This window comes from Anser brachyrhynchus (genome assembly GCF_964034855.1).
Source record: "Anser brachyrhynchus genome assembly, chromosome: 2".
NCBI classification, from domain to species: domain Eukaryota; kingdom Metazoa; phylum Chordata; class Aves; order Anseriformes; family Anatidae; genus Anser; species Anser brachyrhynchus.
The window spans coordinates 153,617,110-153,638,365 of record NC_137695.1 but is presented as its reverse complement, the minus strand read 5'-3'; the positions used below and the strand labels follow the sequence as shown (position 1 = coordinate 153,638,365).

At 46.6% G+C, this 21,256-nt stretch overlaps 1 protein-coding gene across 4 annotated transcripts in view; it reads left to right on the top strand.

Annotated features, from left to right (window-relative positions):
- ST3GAL1 (ST3 beta-galactoside alpha-2,3-sialyltransferase 1) overlaps positions 1 to 21,256 on the top strand; it is a 79,985-nt gene that overhangs the window by 33,209 nt on the left and 25,520 nt on the right. For 2 of the 4 annotated variants that reach the window (XM_080580717.1, XM_080580719.1), the window contains exon 2: positions 20,435 to 21,219. In XM_080580717.1, coding sequence (XP_080436843.1) covers positions 20,908 to 21,219 — 312 coding nt within the window. In that variant the 5' untranslated portion in view covers positions 20,435 to 20,907. Of the gene's footprint in view, positions 1 to 5,850; positions 13,581 to 13,625; positions 20,122 to 20,434; positions 21,220 to 21,256 lie in introns of those variants that run through there. The other 2 variants (XM_080580720.1, XM_080580718.1) reach the window with 2 other exon arrangements.

The window sequence follows — 21,256 nt, the reverse complement described above, 5'->3', positions numbered from 1 at the left end:
GTTGACTTCACTGATTCTTTCCCCATTCATGTGTTCAGTTCCGATCTGGCAGTGGGAGCTGGAAGGCTCACATCCTTGTGCATTAAACAGGATGCATCGCCTAATTATTATTTTGATTAAATTTTGTGATTAAGTGGTCTGTAATTGTCTGTGGGCTCAGACTTTCCAAGATATTACTCAGAGCTGTGTTGACTGATCATCTGGTCAGGGCTGAGGTGGCAGTGCATTGATTAAATCTTGAAGGGGAAGTGGCACACATCTCTACATGCACTTAAGCTCTGGGGAATTTTGTTATATCTGTTTTTGGTGAGCAATATGTACAAGTGTATCAAGTGCAAAGCTGGATAGGTAATAAATGTCGAGAACGGATCTGCAGGAAGATACACACGTAATATATATTAATGACTCCTTGTTTAATTTCAGAAGAGAAAGAAATACCAGATTCCTGATAAATGTCCAAAGTAAGTACATAAAACAAAGAAATAAATATATGGTAGCAAAGTAACTTCCCTTTGATGACTAATGCTGCAGAATTTTTAAAGCTAGGGAAGAAACAATTTTAGGGGTGATTAAACTGAAATCTCTCGTTCTCTGCCCTCTCAGAATAACCATCCATGCATTTCAAGTATTACTCCTTTAATAGGCTAAGGCATATTGATAAATAATAATAATAATAATAATAATAATAAAAAGCTTATTTTAACAAAGAATGGGCAGTCCAGAAGTCAAATGCTGTTTTTTCCAGCTCTCTGCGGCTTGGACTTAAAAGCTTGAATAGCACCCAGCAATAACAACGTGGAGATGAAATCCACTTGGATAAAAAGTACAGAGCAATGCAGCTTGACAGGCTGAGTCCTAAAGGGCAGCAGTCTTGGATGCAATAGTCTCTCTCATTTTGAATAATTGCTGGGCAACCTGAAATCCAACATTTATTGCTGAGTACAGGCGCATTTGCTGTCCCTGGTGACCCTCTATAAGCAAATGTGCAATACGATTTTATTACGAGGAGCGCGTTTCACACAAACTGTTTGCTTTACAGAATTAAATAAACGCAGACAAAGGACGGTCAATACGATTGTTTTGCCTTCTTGCATTTAAATGCTGTATCCTAGGCAGTTCAATAGCAGGCCAGGAGAGAGAACTGTTCTGTCAAAATGGGTTACCCAGAGGAATTCACCTTTGAGAAGAAGCTCACAAGAGCACCAGAACTAAGGGGTTGCTCCTCTGTAGACCAGCAATACATTCAGATTTATGCCTTCATCTAAGTAGTCAGACGCGATTGATGGCTCGCAGGGATTAGGTTGACTGGGGAAATGTGAGCCAAAAAAATTTGTTTCCAAACTGTAACGGCCAAGCAGCGGAGAAGCTTTGATTTTACTGCCAATGCAGCATTTGAAGAGTGAAACCATATTTGTGGCTGTGGCTGAAAGAGCTTCTGGGAGACATTTTGAACCCGTGCCATGAATTTACGAGCTAGAAACATTTTTCAGTGCACAGAAAAAAAGGACATCTTGGACTAGCACTTGCCTCAGGAGGGATTGAGATTGGTCTTGCCTTTGGGCAGAGCCTGCACTGAGATAGGTATCTCTTCAGTGCAATTAGAGATAAAGGCATCTGTTGCATCCCTTGTCATGATGACAGCACGTTGCACTTTTGTGGAGGGACATTAGGAGCCACTTAAAGCGCCAACTAGTGCCTTATTTGTTGTGCTAATGCATTCCTGTGCTGTTGATTCTCCCTGCTAGGACATCTCTAGACTAGGCAGAGGCAGAAAGCTTAATGTGTTCAGCCCTTTTTCTTTCTACCAGGGTTGTAAGCACAGCAGGGCTAAGACATCCCAAGGCATGGAGCAGGGGCTGTGCTTTTGTCTCCATAAAAAAATTGAGAACCCCATTCAGAGATACACACCCTAAGCTCTAAAATCTTCTCCTTGTTCATATTCTGGTACACACTGATGTTGTTTCTACCCCCCCCCCACCCCCCCCATGTTGCTTCATCGCTGTGCTCTTTGTACAATGATAAGGTTAAATCAAAGGGAGGTATTATAAAATATATATTGTATGTGATTGATAGCGTTGCATGAAAGCAAGAGTAAATTCTGAAATGTTGATTTGCTGTTCAAAGACCAGTGCTTGGGCTTTTTATGAGGCTTGAGCTGAGGAATATAAACCCAGGACGACAGGCACGGTAGGACTGGCTATTCAGACTATACCACCAGACTTTCCTATTACTCGAGGCGCGCGCAGCACGGAGTAGCAGAGAGAAGCCACCACTACTCAGCAAGAAGTTCTCGGCGGCTGCTTCACGTCGTTTGGTGGTGCAGGGATGAGGTGTTCTACGGGTCGAGCTCCTGTATGTGCCTGAGCTGAACCAAGGTATTCTGGTGGGTTTGTCCTCGGCACGGACCAGGATCAAGCCTCCAGCTCCAGGGAGCAGAATGGGCAGAGTGCAGGAGTGCGCAGCCAAATGAAACGGATGCTAACGTGAAGCTGGTCAAGGGGAATATAAAAGGGCTTTTCTTTCAAAAAGTTGGGTAATTGGTGGCCCAGACTTCCAGGAGAAAACGTTTGAGAACTGATTGTGGTAGGAAGAAATTCCCCTGTTCACTCAAAAGCTCCTGGATCCTGCCAACTCATTACTGTGCTGCTGGGACAGGTAGGAAGGGCTTCTTTCCAAAAATAAAGAGGCATTATGCAATAAGCTTAGTTATGTTAATAACTAAAAGACGGATGTACTGCTTACTGTTAGCTTTCAAATCCAAGCAGGCAGTCATACTGATTGTTACGGATTTATTTTTTTTCCTCTTATACAGGGAAACGTGGGGAAGGGCAGGACTCAGTATTTATCATTCTACTTTTGATTCTATATTGCAGCATGATAATTGATGCCAGATCATGGCCCATGCTGCTAGAAGCTTTTGTGTTGACTTTGGGCTTTGAACCAGGGCTGAGAAGCCACATCACGAATCATTCACAGGTCCCCCTGGTAGAGTAAGACCCTTGCAGGGCCAGTTCTGGAGTTCTCAGTGAAAGGAATAAATCTGGATAAAAAGTGCCCATCTTTGGTCTGTTACTTCGTATTTTTCTGTCCTGGTTCTGATGTAGAGGTGTCCTAAACTCAATGCCCGCTGTTGTAAACAGGAGAAATCTTAAAATTCATCCTGAATTTTAAAAAGGGGATATATATATATTTTTTTTTTGATAAATCTGCTGGTAGAAATCATTTGGAAGACTCAGCTGGCTTCACTTGAACTTGGAGCAGGCTCAAGATACAGTCACTAGTCCAGCAGTGAAAAAATCTCTGTGTTTGTTGTCAGCTGCTAAATCCTCCCCCTGCACTCGGGGTTCTTCACACCGCCTGCCTTCAGGCAGTTAATTGTGATGTCTCAATTGGGAGGCCAGTAACTGAGAAGGCGAGGGAGGGAGAAGCTTTGGGGCGAGCCTCTGCACCGGGGTTGCTCGTGGAGAGAATTTGACTTGGAAGTTACAAGTGTGGGTTGAACGTTTGAGATGAAGGAGAGCGTCCCAGCGGCAGGCTCACGCGCTGGCAATTCCTGGGGTGAGGCCCACCGAGCGTGTCCACCTCTGCTCCCCTGCTTCCCAATCCATAGTGACTTGCATTACCCTCTGCAGCTCACTTTGTCCCAGAAAGTCTTTCAAATGCCTCTTTTTTTCTCCTCATTCACTCTCCTTGCTTTTGAACAGATGGCGTTGAAGGACTTGTACCTTTCCCCCCCACCCTCCATCCTTTTTTAGGCTCTCCGTGCCTTTCCCAGCTCTCCTCCTGTCACGGGCGATGCCCCTGACAGCTGACCTCTCAATCCTGTGCCAGCAAGCATTTTTCTTCTCCAGAAACCGATCTGGTACGAGGCTCCCTGACAACTAACCCCCTCCTGACCTCTCGCCCCGGGGTGCCTGCTCAGCCCTTCTGCAGGGGGCACGGGGACGGACGGACGGACGGACAGACACCCACCCTGCGATGCTGTGGGTGGAAAGCATTCACCAGCACGGCAGCACAGGCTGGATAATAAGTGAAAAATCAGCCAGAGAGGCAAAGTGTTCCCTTCTGCAGAGAGAGCCTGTTCTCACCTGGCCTCTTGGAGCTAATCACGGTGGCAGGAGCCATTGTTTATTTTCTCCCATCCTTGTCTTTCTTGTTTTATGGTAAATTAGAGCAGGCAGGCGCGCCATCCATCAGGCTGTAAATGCTGTGGGGTGTTTTGGCTTTGTGCTAAATAATTGTGCGTTTTATTGCTATTTACACATTCATTTTCCTAGGCAATAAAATGCAAACTGCAGGCCCCGATACTTTTCTTGTTTTCTGGATGTATCGAGACAGCCACACAGGCTTCAGCAGCAGCATGCAGCCTGCTGCCATAAATTCACTGTTATTTGAACAGGTCTAACATTTATTTATAATTAATGTCAAAGACCTTACACAGTAATGACAATTATTGATTTTTTATTTTTTTTATTTAAAAAGAAAAATAAATGACTTTTTTTTTTTTTCCTTATTACTGCCATAGCAACCCAATCAAGTTAGAGTGGCTAATCTTCTCCAGGGTGGTTGGAGAAAAGGCTCTGAGAAACTGGTGGTAAAGTTATAAAGCAGCATGCAAACCCTTAACTCTAGGGTCCTTACAGATCGGGGATGTCGTGCTGGAGGAGCAGTAACTCAGACGAGCAGCTCTGATGGTGGGCATCCGTGGAGATGGCTGGCAGAGGGAAAGCTCTGCAGCAGGAGCTGTTACAGCCACTGCAAACCAAGCACGTGTGGAGGTGGCAGTGGGATTAAATGTCCCACTGCAGGGAATGTCCCAAACTCCAGCTGTGGGTTATTTAGCATTTTCTACGTTTGACTGCACAGGGGATTTTCTATCGCGGGCTGGATGCAGTGCTTGCGTGCACTGCAAGGGGATGGAGCTGGGATGGAGAGGAGCCACACACACATGCACAAGGCTTTGTATCGGGACCAAAGGAGCCTTAAAATACATTTCCAGACTTCGAGCCGCCTTCCTGGTGTTAAGACACTGACCATACATTTGCAAAACTAATTCCCCTTGTTGGTAGCCCTTGCATGGCAGCGTGTGCTTCCTTTTCAGTCCTACTGTGGCCCGTTACACCACCGAGTTTGCTGCGGGTGGCATCAGGCTTGGCAAAGAGCGCTGGGAACAGCAGCCAGCTCCATCCTAAACTGATTTCCCCCTGCCGGGGATGGCTGCCTCACAAGTGCAAGGACCCAGCCGATCCAAACCCCTGGTGCTTTACGCATTGGAGGCTAGAAAGGTCTGCAGAGGACAAAGCAATATTTCCATTATTTCTCCAGCTCCTAATGATTTAATTTCAAACTCCTGGGCAGGGAAAGGAAAGGAGCAGGTTGGTGGAGCGGTGGAGTTGGGAGCTGGGGATGGATGCTTTCTGCCTCGAGCACTGTGATGGTGGCAATAGGACGGATGCCCACGGATGCTCCCCCTGAGGCTTCAACCCCGTTTTTCTCCTGAGGGATTCCCCATCGGCTCTTGGGGGTGTTGAGAGGCCAAAACTGTGGAAACCAGTGAGGGGCAGGTGCTCAGCATCACTAGAAACTCAGCCCCCAGCATCTTGGTTACACCAAATGACTGCAAAGAGCACAGAGGCCAAAGTTACTTGTTTGACATCAAGCAGCTGAAAATGCTGCCCAGATTTTGTCACTTCAAGCCTGGTGTTTCCAGGGATTTGTTTATTACAGGTTTTGTTTGTTTCGTCTGGGACAAACAGGATTTTATTTTATTTATTTTTTTTTGCTTGCTTATCAGGAAGACAGCTCTATTTTCATTCCTTACTTAGGTTGGCATTTCTGCAGTTATTAAGATATGTCCGGCCAATTCGAAGCAATGCACAACACCTGTCAGGTCACAGGCCTTGCAGATCAGGGGTAGGTACTGTAAAGATGGGACCACGCAGCAAATTGGCTGTTGGGGCTGCAGGAACAGACGGGATGAACTTCCGTCTGCTGTGACAATGCCGAAGGTGGGATTTAACTCCCTGTTTTCTTTTAAAGCTGCTTCTGGAGGTTTTGGTTCTGCCTGTGCCGAGCAGGGGGGAGACGGGAGCCGCGTTTCACCCCAGGGGTGCTTCGTAGCCCCGGCCCTGCTCTGCAGAGGGGGCACCTGCAATAGCAGCCGTGGAGAGAAAGAGGGGTGATTTCCTTCTCCTTTCTTTCCGCCTTTGCTGTTTTTGTTGTGATTGGAGCTTGGTTTGGTTCAGAGCAGAACTGTGGACTGCGGGTAGGTCTGTGTGTACCTCGCACACTTCTTGCACGTCCCACATAAGGGTTAACTCCAGCGGTAAGCCCGCAGCAGGGCTATAAGCCCTCTCTCAGACCCTTCCTGCTCCCAGCTAATCCAGACAAATCCTCTTTCCTTGTGCCTTCTCCTCTTTTCTCCACAACCTCGGGGCAGAAAGAAGGTGGGGCTAAGGGGAACGTATGGAAACACGCTTTAACCATTTTTAACCACTTTGGTATCTGCGTGAAGGCAAAATAGCCTCCCCCAGGAACAGCGCAGCCCCTGATTTCATGGGGGGGCTACATATACGTGGCTGTGAGCAGCCTGTGTGGTCCTCTCCGTTTAGCTGCCTGCCTCAGGACTTTTCCTATAAATTCATATAAGCCCCCCAACTTTTCCTATAATTCCCAGCACATCGTGTCCTGTAAATGAGGCAAGGGGTCCCAGGCTAAAGCTGTTTCCCTGAGCGTCTGTAGCTGGAAGGAGGGAGACATTCCTGCTCCTCGTCCCCCTGGGGTGCAGCTTTAGCAGTGGGTGGGTGCTCACACACAGCCCACGGCAATGCACAATGATGTTACAAAAAAGTCTGGGTTTCCTGGTTGGGTTTCCTAATGATTCAGGGCCAAAAGTTTGCCAGCATAGCGTTACATCCAATGGAGGGACTTGTTTCAACTCATTTCTGATTGTTACTAAAATGGGACTTTGGGGAAGATGTGGGAGTTGTTTTGTTGTTTTTTTTTTAAATTTTTTTTTTTTGCTATTGTCTAAGCTAGGAATGGTTCTGTACTGATAAAAAATTGCTTGGCGAGGCAGGAGAATGTCCTCTCCTGAGTGTTTTCAGGACAAGTTTAGACAAACATCTCATAAAATGGCTATATGTCACTAGCTGGTGCCGCCTTTGCAGAGGAGGAAGCCTCCGAGCACCTCGCCCAGCTGAGCCTCCTACGTTTCCGTGACCAAATGTCCAGAACCAAAGCCAAACGTCTCCGTGGCAGTCCTCCAGCAGTGCCAGCCACAAGCTGCACCTCTCCGTGTGGCTGTGAGGGCTAAAGCATCCTCCTCAGCTGCTTTTCTGGGTGGTAGCTCAGCGAGCAGAAATGAGTGCATGTATTTGTAAAACTCAGACGAGACGATTTTGCCTTCGTATCCCGTGTGCTGTCACTGTGAGCCCTGGTGCCGCCTGGTTCCCACACTTCCCTCACCATTTCTCATACAGATGAGCGATGCACCAAATCCGCTGTGCATGTAAATCAGAGCAGGGTCGATGAGACTCAGGAGTACGAAGCGCAGGAGGAAGGAAAACGAGAACGATTTCCATCAGCTCCAAGTTTAGAAATATCTCTGATGCTGATCGCTGAAAGCACAGCTTTAAACAAACATCTGGGGGCAATCCCCCAGAGCACAGGACCCCCTGATACTCGCTGGCTGGATGGGAACAGCCCAGCAGCAACAACTACCTTGTGCTAGATGAACCCCTCGTAGCCGTGTGTGATGACGATTTGGGCTGGGGACTCTTGACCCCTCTTGGAGCAACTTGAAAACAACGATGCCCTTGAGCTGATGCTGTCTCCTGCGTAAAAAGCCATTGATCAGTTCTCCTCTAGGAACTTCAGCTGTATTTGCTTCCTTCTGGGTGCAGTCATTATTTTTCTGCATTTACTTTTTTTTTTTTTTGAGTGAGAGAGATGTTAAAAAAAGGAGAGATTAAAAACTCATCCTACCCTGTTTAAAACCAAGCCAAGCAGAACAGCGTATTTTCAAGAGTTCGTCGTATACAATTCCTGACAAATCCTTGAGACATTTTAATTAAAAGTGAAATGACTTTTCTTTTTCCTTTGCTTAATTGAGGCCACAGGAATAAAAATCCTGGAGCTCCCACTTGCAAAGCAAACTTTTTGACACGAATTGACGGCTCATTTAAAAGCAAACCCAAAGCCCCAGGCTGCTGCCGCCCGCAGTTGTTGGGACAGTTAGTTTTTAACACTGTGCCCATTAAAACTTGCCCAGAGCTCTAATGCTAGATCAAGAGGTGACATTTTTCTAAGCCCCGTTTTCAAAGCTACCATGAAACTTTTCATGGGGGTGAGAACAGGAGCCCTGGGACCATTCATTGCAGTAGTCTTTCCTGGCCTGAAACATCCATCCTTCTTCAGGGAGATTAGGTAGCTTTTCTTTCTGTTGCAAGCTTTTATGTGTATTAGTAATATTTGTGTGAATTGCTAAACAGCTTCCATGTTGCAAGACAGGACTGATACTGATCTTCGGTTGACACAGGAGAAAAAATCTTTGTTTTCTGAGACACCAGGTTGTACCAAACGGGCAGATTTTGGAAATTGCTCCTGGGGAACAGTCAGCAGCAAGGAATCCCCCGTTGTCCTTCAATAATCAGCATCCCAAGGACAGAGCTGTTCCCTCTTCCACTCCTTGTTATTGATAAAAGAGTAAATCCAAGCCTACGTTTCCAGCATCTGGCCTGCTATAGCTTTATTTCTAGGCAGGATGAGGTTGGCAGCACTGCACAGGGCAAGAGCAAAGCATTGATGCCGTATATTGCAAGATGATATTGGTGACCATTTTCTTGTGCTAAAATTTCAGTTTTACAGACTCAATGGGCTATAGTATGATACTGACTTAGAGTTCAAAATTTTAGTACTGAATAAACTAAATCTTCCTCTGCTAATTATTTCTGTATAGAGAAGTGATACTCGGAATTTCTCTTTGAACCAGGAAGCCCTTAAATATCTTGGGACTGCTGGCTGCCTTAGCACTCTCCCTTTTTATGTTTTAACCACCCAAGTAAGACAAATGGAAAAGATGCCATAGTTTTGTGCACGCCTGTGTGTATTTCTCCAGCATTCAATTATCAGCATCCACATACTTCAGTATTAACATTTTTAATGCACTTCAGGATGCCCGGTCGAGCTGCTGCATGTGCAGCTCTGATGTATGCAAATCCATTTTGTATGCAGCTCTTGACATATTTTCATATTCAGGATTATGGGAAGCCTTTTCTGTGCCACTCTGATGTATGCTAATCTTTGTTTCTCTACAAACACTTGAAAAGTCCGGACAAAAAGACACAATTTCTTCTTCACCGAGATCCTGCAGTTTTCTATATGCAAGTTGCCACACAATCCAGAGCAAAGCTTCCACCGATGGAACATCATAGGCCTGGATTCAAATTGCCTGCTCGGGGCAACTACTTCTGTCCATCAGGTATTAGGGACAAAAGGCAGCCTGAACCCTTCATTTCTTTCCGAACTGGAAAACTAACTTCACAGCTGGCCTGGGAAGATCCCCATGTGCACAGGGGCTGGATGATGTGTGGGCTGGGAGCAAGAGCACACAGTGCACGTGGATCCAAATAGGTCAAGTGCTCCTATTAAGGGTGTATAAATGACCAATCAATTAAAGTAGCTGCATAATGGCTTTGTAATTCTGGCTTGCAGCACAGGATATTAATTATTACATGCATTACTTATATCTATATGTTTTTTAATGTCTTATTGACTCCTTAGAAACTTCCTGTGACTGCCAGTCTCTCAGAAGCCTGCACAGTAAATGGAAACCTGGAAGTATTATCTTGTACATACCGTAGCTTGCATGGACTGCCAGGTCCAGACTGCACACAGGTGCTAAAAACCCTCTGAATTTTATTGTGGGCAGGTCGACACCAGTGCCTTCATAGCACAGGAAAAACTAAGCTTCATTCCCACGTTTATGAAGGAGCCCCCTGTGGTGCTGTTAAACCTTCTCTAGAATGAATTCAGCGTGTCTGATGAATAAATGTTTAATGCAGAGCCATATCTGTTGGTGTCATTGATTGTAAGAGAAAGGCTGTTGGTTGTGAACAGGAGTTAACAACCCTGCAGTGCCAACAACTGCTTGGTAGCGCTCCCAGGCAGGAATCCCAGGGAAGAGAGTTAGAGATGCTCCAATGGGCCTGGAAACGTTTCCTAGGTTTGGGGGATTATTGACAATACTTTTATCATTATTATCTACCCTTTTATCATTATTATGTCTCTGGATTTAGAATTATAATGCCCTCAGGGTCCCTGCAGTGTGTTAATCACATTCTTACCATCAGAAATCAAGGTGCCTCGCAACATATTCCTTGCAGTGTCTTCCACATGAACAGCTGTATTTATAGTCACATTTCCTTTGGTTTTAATCAAGAAATAGACCGGTGACTATTTTGGGGCTGGATACTCATAGACAAGCAAGCAAAACACCTGCTGTCAATGTGATTGAATTCTACCTTTAGTTTAAAGTGTCCTTTAATCTGAAATAATCCTATATCCTCTTCTGTAATCCTATAAAACTGAAACTAATGCATGTACAGGAATTCACTTCTACAATATTTTTAACTTGCCTCTATTTGTACTACTGCTGTTGCCACCGTTAATTTGTCTTTCTGTATTTGGATTACCTGAAAGTGTTCTTACTGTCTCTGGGAAACTAGGAAGATTTTAAAATATATATATATAGTCAGCCCAAAAGGAATTAAAACTAAAAAGAAGAGGTGAAATTTTCTTAACCTTTCTCCTATGAGTGAAATTAGAACTTTTTCATTTTGTTCTTCTAAATGTTTTGCTTTCCTTTAATTGTTATAAACTACACATTTTATAAGTTTTTTTGCAAGATGAAAACTAGAACTTTTTATTTCAAATGTTAAAGAGTCCTCTTTTTAAAAAAGTTTACTGAAACAGAAAATGGAAAATTATTGTATCCCCAAAATTATGGTTTTAGCAAACTGACACCCCCCTAAGAAAGAAAGAAAGAAGGAAAGGAAGGAAGGAAGGAAAGGAAGGGAGGGAGGGCGGGAGGGACGGAGGGAAAGAGAAAGAAAGAAGGAAAGAAGAAAAGAAGGAAAGTAAAGAAAGAAGGAAGAAAGGAAGAAAAAGAGAAAGGAAAAGGGAAAGAAAAAGAGAAAGAGAAAGAAAAAGAGAAAGAAATTTCCCCCAAATTGTTCTTGAAAACTCCTTACCAGATGCAGCTCTAGGATTGTCCTATCATGATCTATTAAAGAGTTATGCTCAGTAGAAACATATGTGGATGCCCTGGAAATCCCTTTGATAGTTCATGTTTTCCCAAGCAAAAGCTAGCAGAGCTTGATCCCAGACTAAATACCACCTAATGGGATGGGAAGGGTTTGAACATAGAGGTACTCTGTCACCACGGACTCTTTGCCATCAAAGGATGTCAAAGGAATCAAACATCAATTTTTAATGTACCCAGTCTTCTGTTCAGATGTTTTCAAGGACTGTTGGAAGTAGAGCAATTCACAGAGACAGATACCATGTATGACTTTTAGTTTAGGATTTTCACAGGGGATTTATTGTATTTGTTGCCCCAGCTTTGGGCTGTTGATGTGCCAGCTTGTATAAAGACAACACAAAAGTCCCAGCCCAGCCCATCGGTGGGTATTGGCCCACCACAGAATAGCTCTCACAGTCCAGAAGGTTCATCCTATGAGTCTGTCCAGCATTGCCAACTGCAGGATGAGGAAGGAGAAGGATATTTTAAAGTTTGTAGTGATATATTTACCTTTGAGAACATGAAATGTGCCTGTGGGGAAGGGGATTTGGAAAATATGTAAGAAAATGAGGTACTACAAGGGAAGCAGAGTTGTTGTTTTTTTGAGTGTGTGTGAAAAGGAAGGTTCCTCATCCAAAAATCACTTTCTAGCAAGGCAGAGGGGCTGCGAAGGATGTTGCTACCTGCAGCATGTTTTTCCACTGCTGGTTTCCAGCACAGCCCTGGTGAGACCTGGCAGCCTCCAGCCTCTCTCTTGGCCTTAATCTCTGCTCTTCATAGCTTGGGTGGGTGGTTCTTGCTCTGCTGCTCCTAGTTTCAAATGCTTGAACCTAGGGCTGAGCCAAGGCAATGGACCATGAACAGATGAGCAGTGGAGCTGCCCATAAGCTAGAGTTAATCGCCCGTCTCACTGGCCTCTCCCAGTTTATCCCATGATGAAGACACCCAGGGGCTGGTTTGCGAGGGGGGGCTGGTTCACGGGTTGCAGGCATGGCTGAGCGCTCCCCTGGCACCGTCACTGCCTGGAAAAGTTAAGAAGAGGCTTATGTGGGTGAGTTTTGGTACATTATCAGTGGGATGTTTTACTGAGCCTGGCATGATATCAAGCCCGGCACTAGTAACAAAAGGCCATTATACAAACAGCAATTTGCTCACACTATAGCTCCCTCCAGAAATAAATTGATCACGCGTTTGTCTCCACAGTTGCAATCACCTCTGTGTTTCCCAACGATAACTGGGACCCAGGTGAATGTCAGCCTTACACAACTGGTGCCACCAGGGGAAAACCAGGCTCCACGCGGCCTTGCCCTTCACCCCAGACCACATCTCACTTCTCTCCCAAGGCTGAAGGTCAGATGCTCTGAGGAGGTGGCAGTAGGGCACGTGGTGTTTATCAGAAAGGTGACAGGTTGACAGGATCCTGGAATGAATTTCCAGCATTAGCAGCTTTTGACCGGGATCAGCCAGGAGAGCAAACACTTAAACCCAGAGAGTTACTTTTTCCTGAGCCAATTTTCGTGTAAAGTCTAATGCAAGCTCCATTGATCAGAGCAAACTTTGCTTCACACCCAATTCTGGCTGCACCAGTTCCTCAGGAGCTGTCCTGTAGCCCAGCTCCTGAGATGACCTCTGCCACGGACAGGGTAGATAGGTGAGGTCGGAGATTTTGTGCAGAGCAGAACATCTTTCATGGCATTTCTAGTCCCATTCAAAGCAAAAATTCCTGCTTGATTGAAGAGATGAGTAGGAATTGTAGCCCATGGAGGACAGCACAATAATCCTGCATATTAACACCATGGTTTTTTTTTCTAAAGAAAACACCCCTTGCAGGAAATAACACTTGGTGTGGGAGGGAGGGGGAAGCTCTCACTGCTGCAAATGCTCCCACAACACCGGAGGACAAAACCACTTAATTCACAGAGGGAGGAGGCAGGGCTGGCAGCTCTCAGCACCCAAGGGTGCTGACAGCCTCGTGACCCTTCCCAGGCCAGAGCCTCGAGCCCTTTCCTCAAGCATCACGGTAGAGATTCCACTTCCAGATGGCTCAGCAATGCGCCTGATAAGGGCTGCCAAGATAAAGATTTATTTTGAGGTAGCAGAATGCAACTTCCCCACCCAAGTTTTTGCTAATCCTTGACACATCTTGCACAAAAAGCTGTTTGCTTACTCTGACCGCACAGACCTGCTCGGTGTGTGGGCAGGGAAGGCTGTGTTGGAGCACCAGGGAGATCTCCTGCCTACCTGGCCAGCTCGAGCCTGCCAGCAGACCTGCTCACTGGTAAGACACGAGTCATGATATTTTTTTCAGATCTCTAGCACCTAAAATGCCATGCAGCTACGCTCTATGAACCACCTCCAGTTCTCCTCCTATTCACTGCGATGGATGAAACAACGCCCAAGAGCTGGCTCCAAATTCAAGAAACATGGAGGAGTTGCTGCCTTTGGATATGTTTAGAGCAACTTTTTCTCATGGCTTAAATGTTCCTGAACGTGTGGTTTTGTTTTGGTTTTTTGACCTTTTTTGTTGTTGTTTGTTTTTTATTTTGATATAGGCAGTGTTGATATGATTAATTGGAGTTGCCTGAGGTGAGCATTTTACCAATCCAAGCAGTATACCAGCGGGCTACTTCAGTACTGTGACCCTTTTTGACAGTGGTGGTCAAAGAGCTTTGTGCCTCGCAGTGTGGTCAGAGACGGGGCAGATTGTTTTCTCACTGATTAAAAGGCAGGTGGGAGTTGGAGCTGCTTTTCCCTGTCTGTGGGCACTCAGGACAGGAGAACCTCTGTCACCCCTATGAGGAGGTAAAGAGGGACAGGCGAGAGCTACCAGTTAGCTCAGAGGAACGAAACACATCTTGATGTTAATTAAGTTACAGATGGAAAAGAGTAAATTCAGAGGCTCCTAAAATCATAGAGTGGTCTGTATTGGAAAGGAGCCTTCAGTATCATCTAGCCTACCCCCTGTGCCATGGGCAGGGACACCTCCCACCAGGCCGGGTTTATTCAAGCCCCATCTGACCATACTTTGAATAGCTCCAGGGATGGGGCATCCACAGCAACATTTTCCAGTGCCTCACCACCCTCATGGGTCACCTGATGATTTTCCAAAACTGCATCCTTTGGCTTTTGGTGTCCGGGAGGGATGGAGCTCACCTTCTCCTGCCAGTCCTGTGGGGCCAGCAGCATTTGTGAAGTCACACCGTGAAAAGACTGAGTCACAAAGGCAGGGGCACACGCCGTGCTGGGGCACGTGCAGCATCCCCTTGTGTCTACAGACCTCCTCTGGACCTTGACTCCTCTTGAATCCCATCGCCTGGAGGTGGACCAGAGGTCTTGCACGGGCTCCCAGCATTGTCTGTGTAAGGGAGGCTCCTGTTTCTGCCCTGTGTTTAACTGTGAAGGGTTGCCAGGCTGTCTCGTAATTGCACAATACATCTCACGTAGCAAAAGCCGTATGCTCAAAGGTCTTTGGCAAGGTGTCAGACCAATGAAGTGTTTCTTTCTAAATGTCAGCCAGCTCCTGGCAGTGGGAGGTAGCCAGCGATGAGCCAGGGCAGGGCAGACAAGCCTGTGGTTTGGAATAAAACAGTCCCATCCATTGTTCCTTTCCAGGACTTAGCGCAGAACTGAGGCGGAAAATTGTGTGTATTTTTCCAGGGACGGGCTTTCTGCTGCCCCAAGGTGACGTCTTCCAAACTGTTCTGGGCCTCTGTGGGTGCAGCAAAGCAAGACTTAACCTTGCACCCTCGTAGTTCATCCTGGGCCAGCGCTTAGAGACCAACGGTTGCCCAAGTAGTTACTCATGGGGAGCGTGTGTGGGAATAAGTCCCAAAACAGCAGGAAGGATGCTTGAGGAAATATAGCTTGTGTTGCCAAAAGGCTTTACAACAATACAGCTGTCAGTGGCTTAGCTGGGAAACTAATTTGTGTTTGGGGTTTTTGCAGTGGGATGATGGTAGCTGTGCTTCTGAAAACGGGCATTTGCAGTTCTGCTGCTGCGACCTTTCTAGCACGAATTAAAATTGCAGCCAGTCCCAACCCCTTGATGTCTACATTTTCCAACCCTACAATGCACAAAGGGCTGGATGATGGCTCCTGACGGCTAGCTGCGGCAAGTCCCCGTGTCCTTCGCCAGCCTTCTGCGGGGTGACGCACACCAGGGAGGGTGGGGATGTGGTTTCTGAGTGTAAAGCCCTTCGGAACTTTGAACTATTCAAGCAGTGAGGCTGGAAATGCCTCTGCACAAGAATGTTGCTTCCTGTTGCCTTTGCGCTGGTCTCACCAACAGGCTACATCTGGAAAACGTTGGTGGCGTCAAAGTAGGGAAGTTTGTTTTACACCTGGGTATTAATGTGGGTTAGGGACCAGAAGGCTGGAGCCTGAACTGTAGGCGTCTAATCCAGGCTAGCAAAGATCTCATCAAAGTGGTGCCGGTAGAAAGGAATTCTGCTAGCAAACAGGTATCAAAAGCGGTCACATTCAACCATAGACAACTTGGGGAGATGAGAAGTACAGTGATTTTTTTTCTCATTTTTGTAATGATTATTTTTGTTATGCTTTTCCATTTAAGACCCATCATTTAAAAAAAAAAATTGGGAAATGAAGCATTCTGTTAATATTGAAATATTCTCTTCTGACACACTTGCAAAGACATATTTCTAAAGGTTTGTTTCATTTCTGCAATAATTTCAAAATAACATTGGCAAATAACTTGCATATTTAGAAACAAATAAACGTCACCTAGAAATGATTTTATTGTAATCAACATGAAGCATGTAAGTTTGACCTCAGCAAAATAATCACTTGCGTGGCTCAGATTATTTTCTGTCATTCATTCCTGAATGATATTTTCTTCAAGATCTGTATTTCCAGTGAAATTACCTGTGGCCTGTGGCCAATGTGATTTGACACAGAGTAATTCACACCGCTGCTCTCACTTGGCACCGTTGGGGGGAAATCGGACTGGATCCAGCAAATGAAGGGCGTCGAGGCTGGGGCAGCTCCGTGCCCAGGTCCTGCCAGTAGACATGCTGGGCATGTATTCCCAGATGATGCTCACAGGGCAAGCATACAAATATATGCACCACATATATACGTGCGTACATAGCCAGCCACGTAAGTCATGGAAAGACACGTGATCTTGTGCCATCCCCAAATGATCTCCCCTTGCACCCCATACCGTGTCCCATGCCACCAGGCAGCAAGCCCCCAAAGATGCTCTGGTGTTGACCCATCTGGGTGGATTTCACACCTGGGCACTGGGGCTGAGGCTCTCCTGGGTCAGCCCCGGGGCCCAGACAGGGTGTCCCCTCTTCTGAGTCCACACTTCATGTTCTCACCTGCCCTTGTGCCCCTCTCCTCCTTTGGGCTTAAGGAAATGGAGCTCTGATGGGCTGATGGCTCCTGGGATAGGCCCGGGAGCAGCAGGGCAGGGTATTTATTGTTGGGGCAACCCCACTTGCCATTGTCTCTTTGTGCTCCCCTTTGGGTGCACAGACAAGCTTTTTTGCGTAATCTAACAAGTACAGTGAGAATACGTTGCATTTGTAGGTGGAGTTGTCAAAAAAAAATCTCCTGAAGGTGTTATGAATTTCTTTGTATTATCCCACTGAACTGATGTGGTTTTATCCTTGTCTGTTAATGCCCAGCTGGCAAGCAACCAAGGACATTCTTCAGGTTTTGAGTTTGCAATGCAAAGAAGATCTACCCTGAGAGGGGGAAAAAAAAAAAGTTATTTCTGTTCCTCTCTAAAATACGAGAAAACAATGAACACAATCAATTGCAATGGATTGATCGCAGTATATTTTATTTAAGTTCATAAAGCCTAGACAAAAGACTAAGCTCTGCTCTCCTTTATGGCTCTGTAATCACACTGGCACCACTCCTGCACTTTGGTCCCACCATGGAGGAACGTGCCCCGCTGTGTTCTTGCCTGGGAAATGAAGTTTTGCATTTTGGTATTGGAAGTTTGCAGCAGAACTAAGTTATCCGGGCATGTCCGAGGGTGTTGTGCACGAGGGCAAGGGTAAATGTAGGAAGAGGGAGGAGGTGGGAAGGTAACAAGAGAAATCCAGACTGCAGATAAGACCTTAAGCACCCAGTTGCTTAAGGTAGCTTATCCTGCTGCCCACAGACAGGCCAGCCACATGCACGCTGCTGTTCAGCCCCTTTTAGCTCTCAGGAGACCGCAGCTGGACTGAGGGCTGGGCATGTAATTTAAACCTCCGCACCTTTGGTTCCCAGAAATTGTTTCTGGGTCTGCTGCCAAAACGTCCTGTTTGTAGATGTGTCGATGCCAAGGTCATGGTGAGTTATGTTGATAAATACTGCGGCTGCTTGCACGCTGCTTCCTTGCAATGATTTAAATTAACTAGTGCAAATAGGATCGTGAAGCAAAACACGTTCCCAGAGGCTGAGCCTGGCAGGCACCAGCCCCGTGCGATGTCTCACGCTGGTAGCAAACATGGGGCTGCCACTTCAGCATCGTCCTGCCCTTCGTTCTTCTAGCACGGCAGTGTGGAGCCTGCAAAACCTCTTTATAAAGGATTTATGAATACCCACGAGCAGAGGGGACCATAGGACGGTGCTTGGTCTCAGACGCGGCAGAAGAGGGTTCAGCTCAAGGAAGGAAGAAAGAAAATCCTGATCTTGGACCTAACTCGTGTTTTAAGAAAGGAAAAAAATGGTCCTGGTCCAAGTCACAGCAAAGTCGATGAAAGCATTTTCCATTCATTTCAGCATGCCTTTTCCTCAGGCCCTAAATCATATTTATAGTCCCCAGAGTCCTTCTGCCAGGATATATTTATATATATTTTTTTTCTATTGTGAGTACCCATAGGAAACATGAGTGTTCAGGAAACCGGAAAGAGCGAGAATTAAAATAGAGTATGCAGTGTGGAAAAGGGCCATGGGAGTTCTTCTGGTTTCTCACCTTCCCCTCGTGCTATAAAAGGTGGCATGATTAGGAGTTTGGAGACACTGCAGTCCACTGTCTAAACACTGTTTTTTTTTTTGTTTTTTTTTTTTTCCCTTTTTTTTCCCCCCAAATTCTAAATATAAGTTTAACCTAAGCTCAGTTAAAAAAAAAAATAAAAAAATCTGTTAAAATGGGTGTTTACTTTGGAGGCTGTAAGTGTGGTCTTTTATGAACAATACCCCATTTTATAGGCTTTTCCAAGAAAGGCTGGATAATCCCCCTCTCCCCTCCACTTAAAAATAATAGAAGAACAGGAACTGTGTTTACAAACAGTGACTTGGCTCGGCAGTAACAGCAGTAGGGGGTCGCCCCGCCAGCATCACGGCTTTTGAATTATCTGGCCCATAAATGGAGAATCAATCTGCTTCTGGGACTTGGCCCAGTTCTGGGGGGTTTAGAGGCCGTGTTTTTGTTTAGACTAGCAACTACATCCATACCAGTAAAACGAACAACTTTGGGACTGCTCGCTGGCACAGAGGCCAGTTGGTGTGGACAGGGCTGTTAAAATCCCATGCTTACTCTCCAAGGTACGGTGGCAGCATCCCACATGCCTTTTGGGTTGTGATTCCCAAATTGTACCCAGGGAGATCTCTGTTTACCCCAAAACTCACCACGGGTCCCTTGAAAACATCCTTATCGGAGCCAGGCACGCAGGATTGCTCTGTGCCGCAGCGTAATTCACTGCGCGAGCAGCCCGGGTTAGTAAAGCCTTTTGTTATCTGCCCTGACCCACTTGTCAGCCCTCGAGCTCCTGTAGATGCGTTCGTAAGGGGCAGGCTTCAAATAAATCCCAAGGCATTTGGCAAGCAGCGACTGACAGGACGGCACAGCCTGCCCATCACGGGCTGCATGGGGGAAACTCGGAGCAGAGGCTCGCCACCATGATCTGAGGCTCCTGCTTTCTGGTTTGGCTTCACGGGACTCAGTTAATATTTAACCACCGCCTCTAAAAAACAGTCCTGTCTATCTCCAAGCAACCATCTCCAACCCCTGGGACAAGTACCATGGCCTGGGGCAGCTCCTTGCAGCTCTCCAAGAGAAGAGGTGGCAGCAAAGCCCAGCCCAGCCCCGTGGCCACATCTCCTGGGTCTGGGTGAGCCTTGGCTCTGGGGCTAAAACAGGAGGGACCCTGCAGGGAGCAGTTTAAAATGGGAAGTTTTGACAGGTAACAGTTGCAGTTTTGCTCTATCTTTTCTGGCCAGAAGCCTGAAGCTGAGTGAGTGAGACTTCGTTTGCCAGGCTTCTGCTTTTTCACAAGCTGCACTTACTCTGACGCAGATGCTTCTCTGATGTTTTCTTCTTCATTTTTATTTTCTCATCAAAAGAATGTTATTTAAGCAATGGCACTTTGGGGGCTTTTTGCAAACATCCAAAGTTTTAAAAAAAAACCACAAGACATTTTCTTCCCATGAAACAATGGCATTGTGGGAGGAAGGGATCCGGCTTTTGGCTTTTAGAGACTCGTTGCTTGTTTAAATCTCCGCTCTGGGCCCCTCCGCATCCCCCCTCTGCCTGGCTGGGATCTCAGGGGAACCTCTGAGATCAAAACCTGGCTGTACCTAACCTGCCTTGGCAGCGAGGGAAAATAGCAATAACCCATGCAAAACAAAGGCCATTTATCCTTTAACTTGTGCCGTCTGTCCCAGGACGTATGAGCTGTTCTTGCTTGGCTCTCTCCAAATCACAAGTCCAGCCCCAATGCTTTAAAAATGAAGCTGGCTGGGGGAGGAAGAGAAAGGAACCGATTCCTCTTCCTCTCAGTCCTGCTCCTCCCTCCTCTGCCCACAGTTTTTGTTCAGCTGGTTCGCCGTACGAATACTTGGCATACCTAGTGGCTATCAAGGTCAGTTTAAGGGAATAAGGTGATTCATTGCCATTCAAGCGACCGCGAGCTGTAATTCAAATAAAGCCAGAGAGCTGCGGCTAACTCGATACAAAGGGACTCAATGTCCACAGGTCGATGCTCTGCCCTTTCGGAAATTTCAGCCTGCGACTTGTCAGTATGCAAACAGGGCAGCAGAAGTCACTGCCGGCCCTGCGTCCAGGGCTCAGAAGTTTTGGGATGGGCAGCGGAAAGCACGGAAACTAGGTTGGGAGCGATGCCTTTCTGACATTTATTTTTCTGTCTTTTCACGTGTGTGTGTGTGTGTCTGCAGGCTGCAAACTGCTCTCTGTGGCTTAAATGGACATCAAAGCACGTCTCTCTGCTGGAACGGACGTCCCCGACTGGTCTGATCCTTGGTGAACTAACTTCAATGAAAGAGAAAAGAAGAGCCATCCTCTGCTTTCTGTGATTTGGTTCCTTTAATTTATGGCTCGCTCCCACACACAAAAGCTAAATTTTTGTGCTGACATTGCTCCTCTCTAAATCTTCCGGAACGTGGAAGGACGAGGATCTGTCTTCGCTGAAGCCTCAGTTGGAGAGACTTGCCAGCACTGTGAAAAGGGGAAGGGAAATACCCAACTTTGCCTTTTTTCAGCCTATTTGGGGAAAACCAAGCTTCCCCCCCCATGGACGGAGGTATCGGTGGGTCCATCCTGAGCCCCAGGCGGTGACTGGCCCTGTCACCAGCGCCCCGTCCCTGTTGCCTTAGCTTCGGCCCACCTTGTGCTCCGCCAGCGCACAGGGATGGGTACCGTAAGGAAGAGGAACGTGAAGGTGTTCACGTTGGCCTTCGTGCTCATCACCGTAACGTCGTTTCTGCTGAACTACAAGCACCAGGTGACCACGAACACCTGGGATCCTAAACATATCATCACGCAGTTTTCCGAGCACGTCCGGAAACTCATCAAGTACCCCAGGAGGCCGTGCAGCTGTAACACGTGCATTTCGGAGCCGGGACATTCCCTCTGGTTCGACCAGAGGTTTAATTCAACTATGCAACCTTTCCTGACCTCACAAAATGCCTTGATCCCAGAAGACAGCTACAGGTGGTGGCTGGTAAGTGGAAGGCATGTGCGCGTGTGCGGGCCGGGAT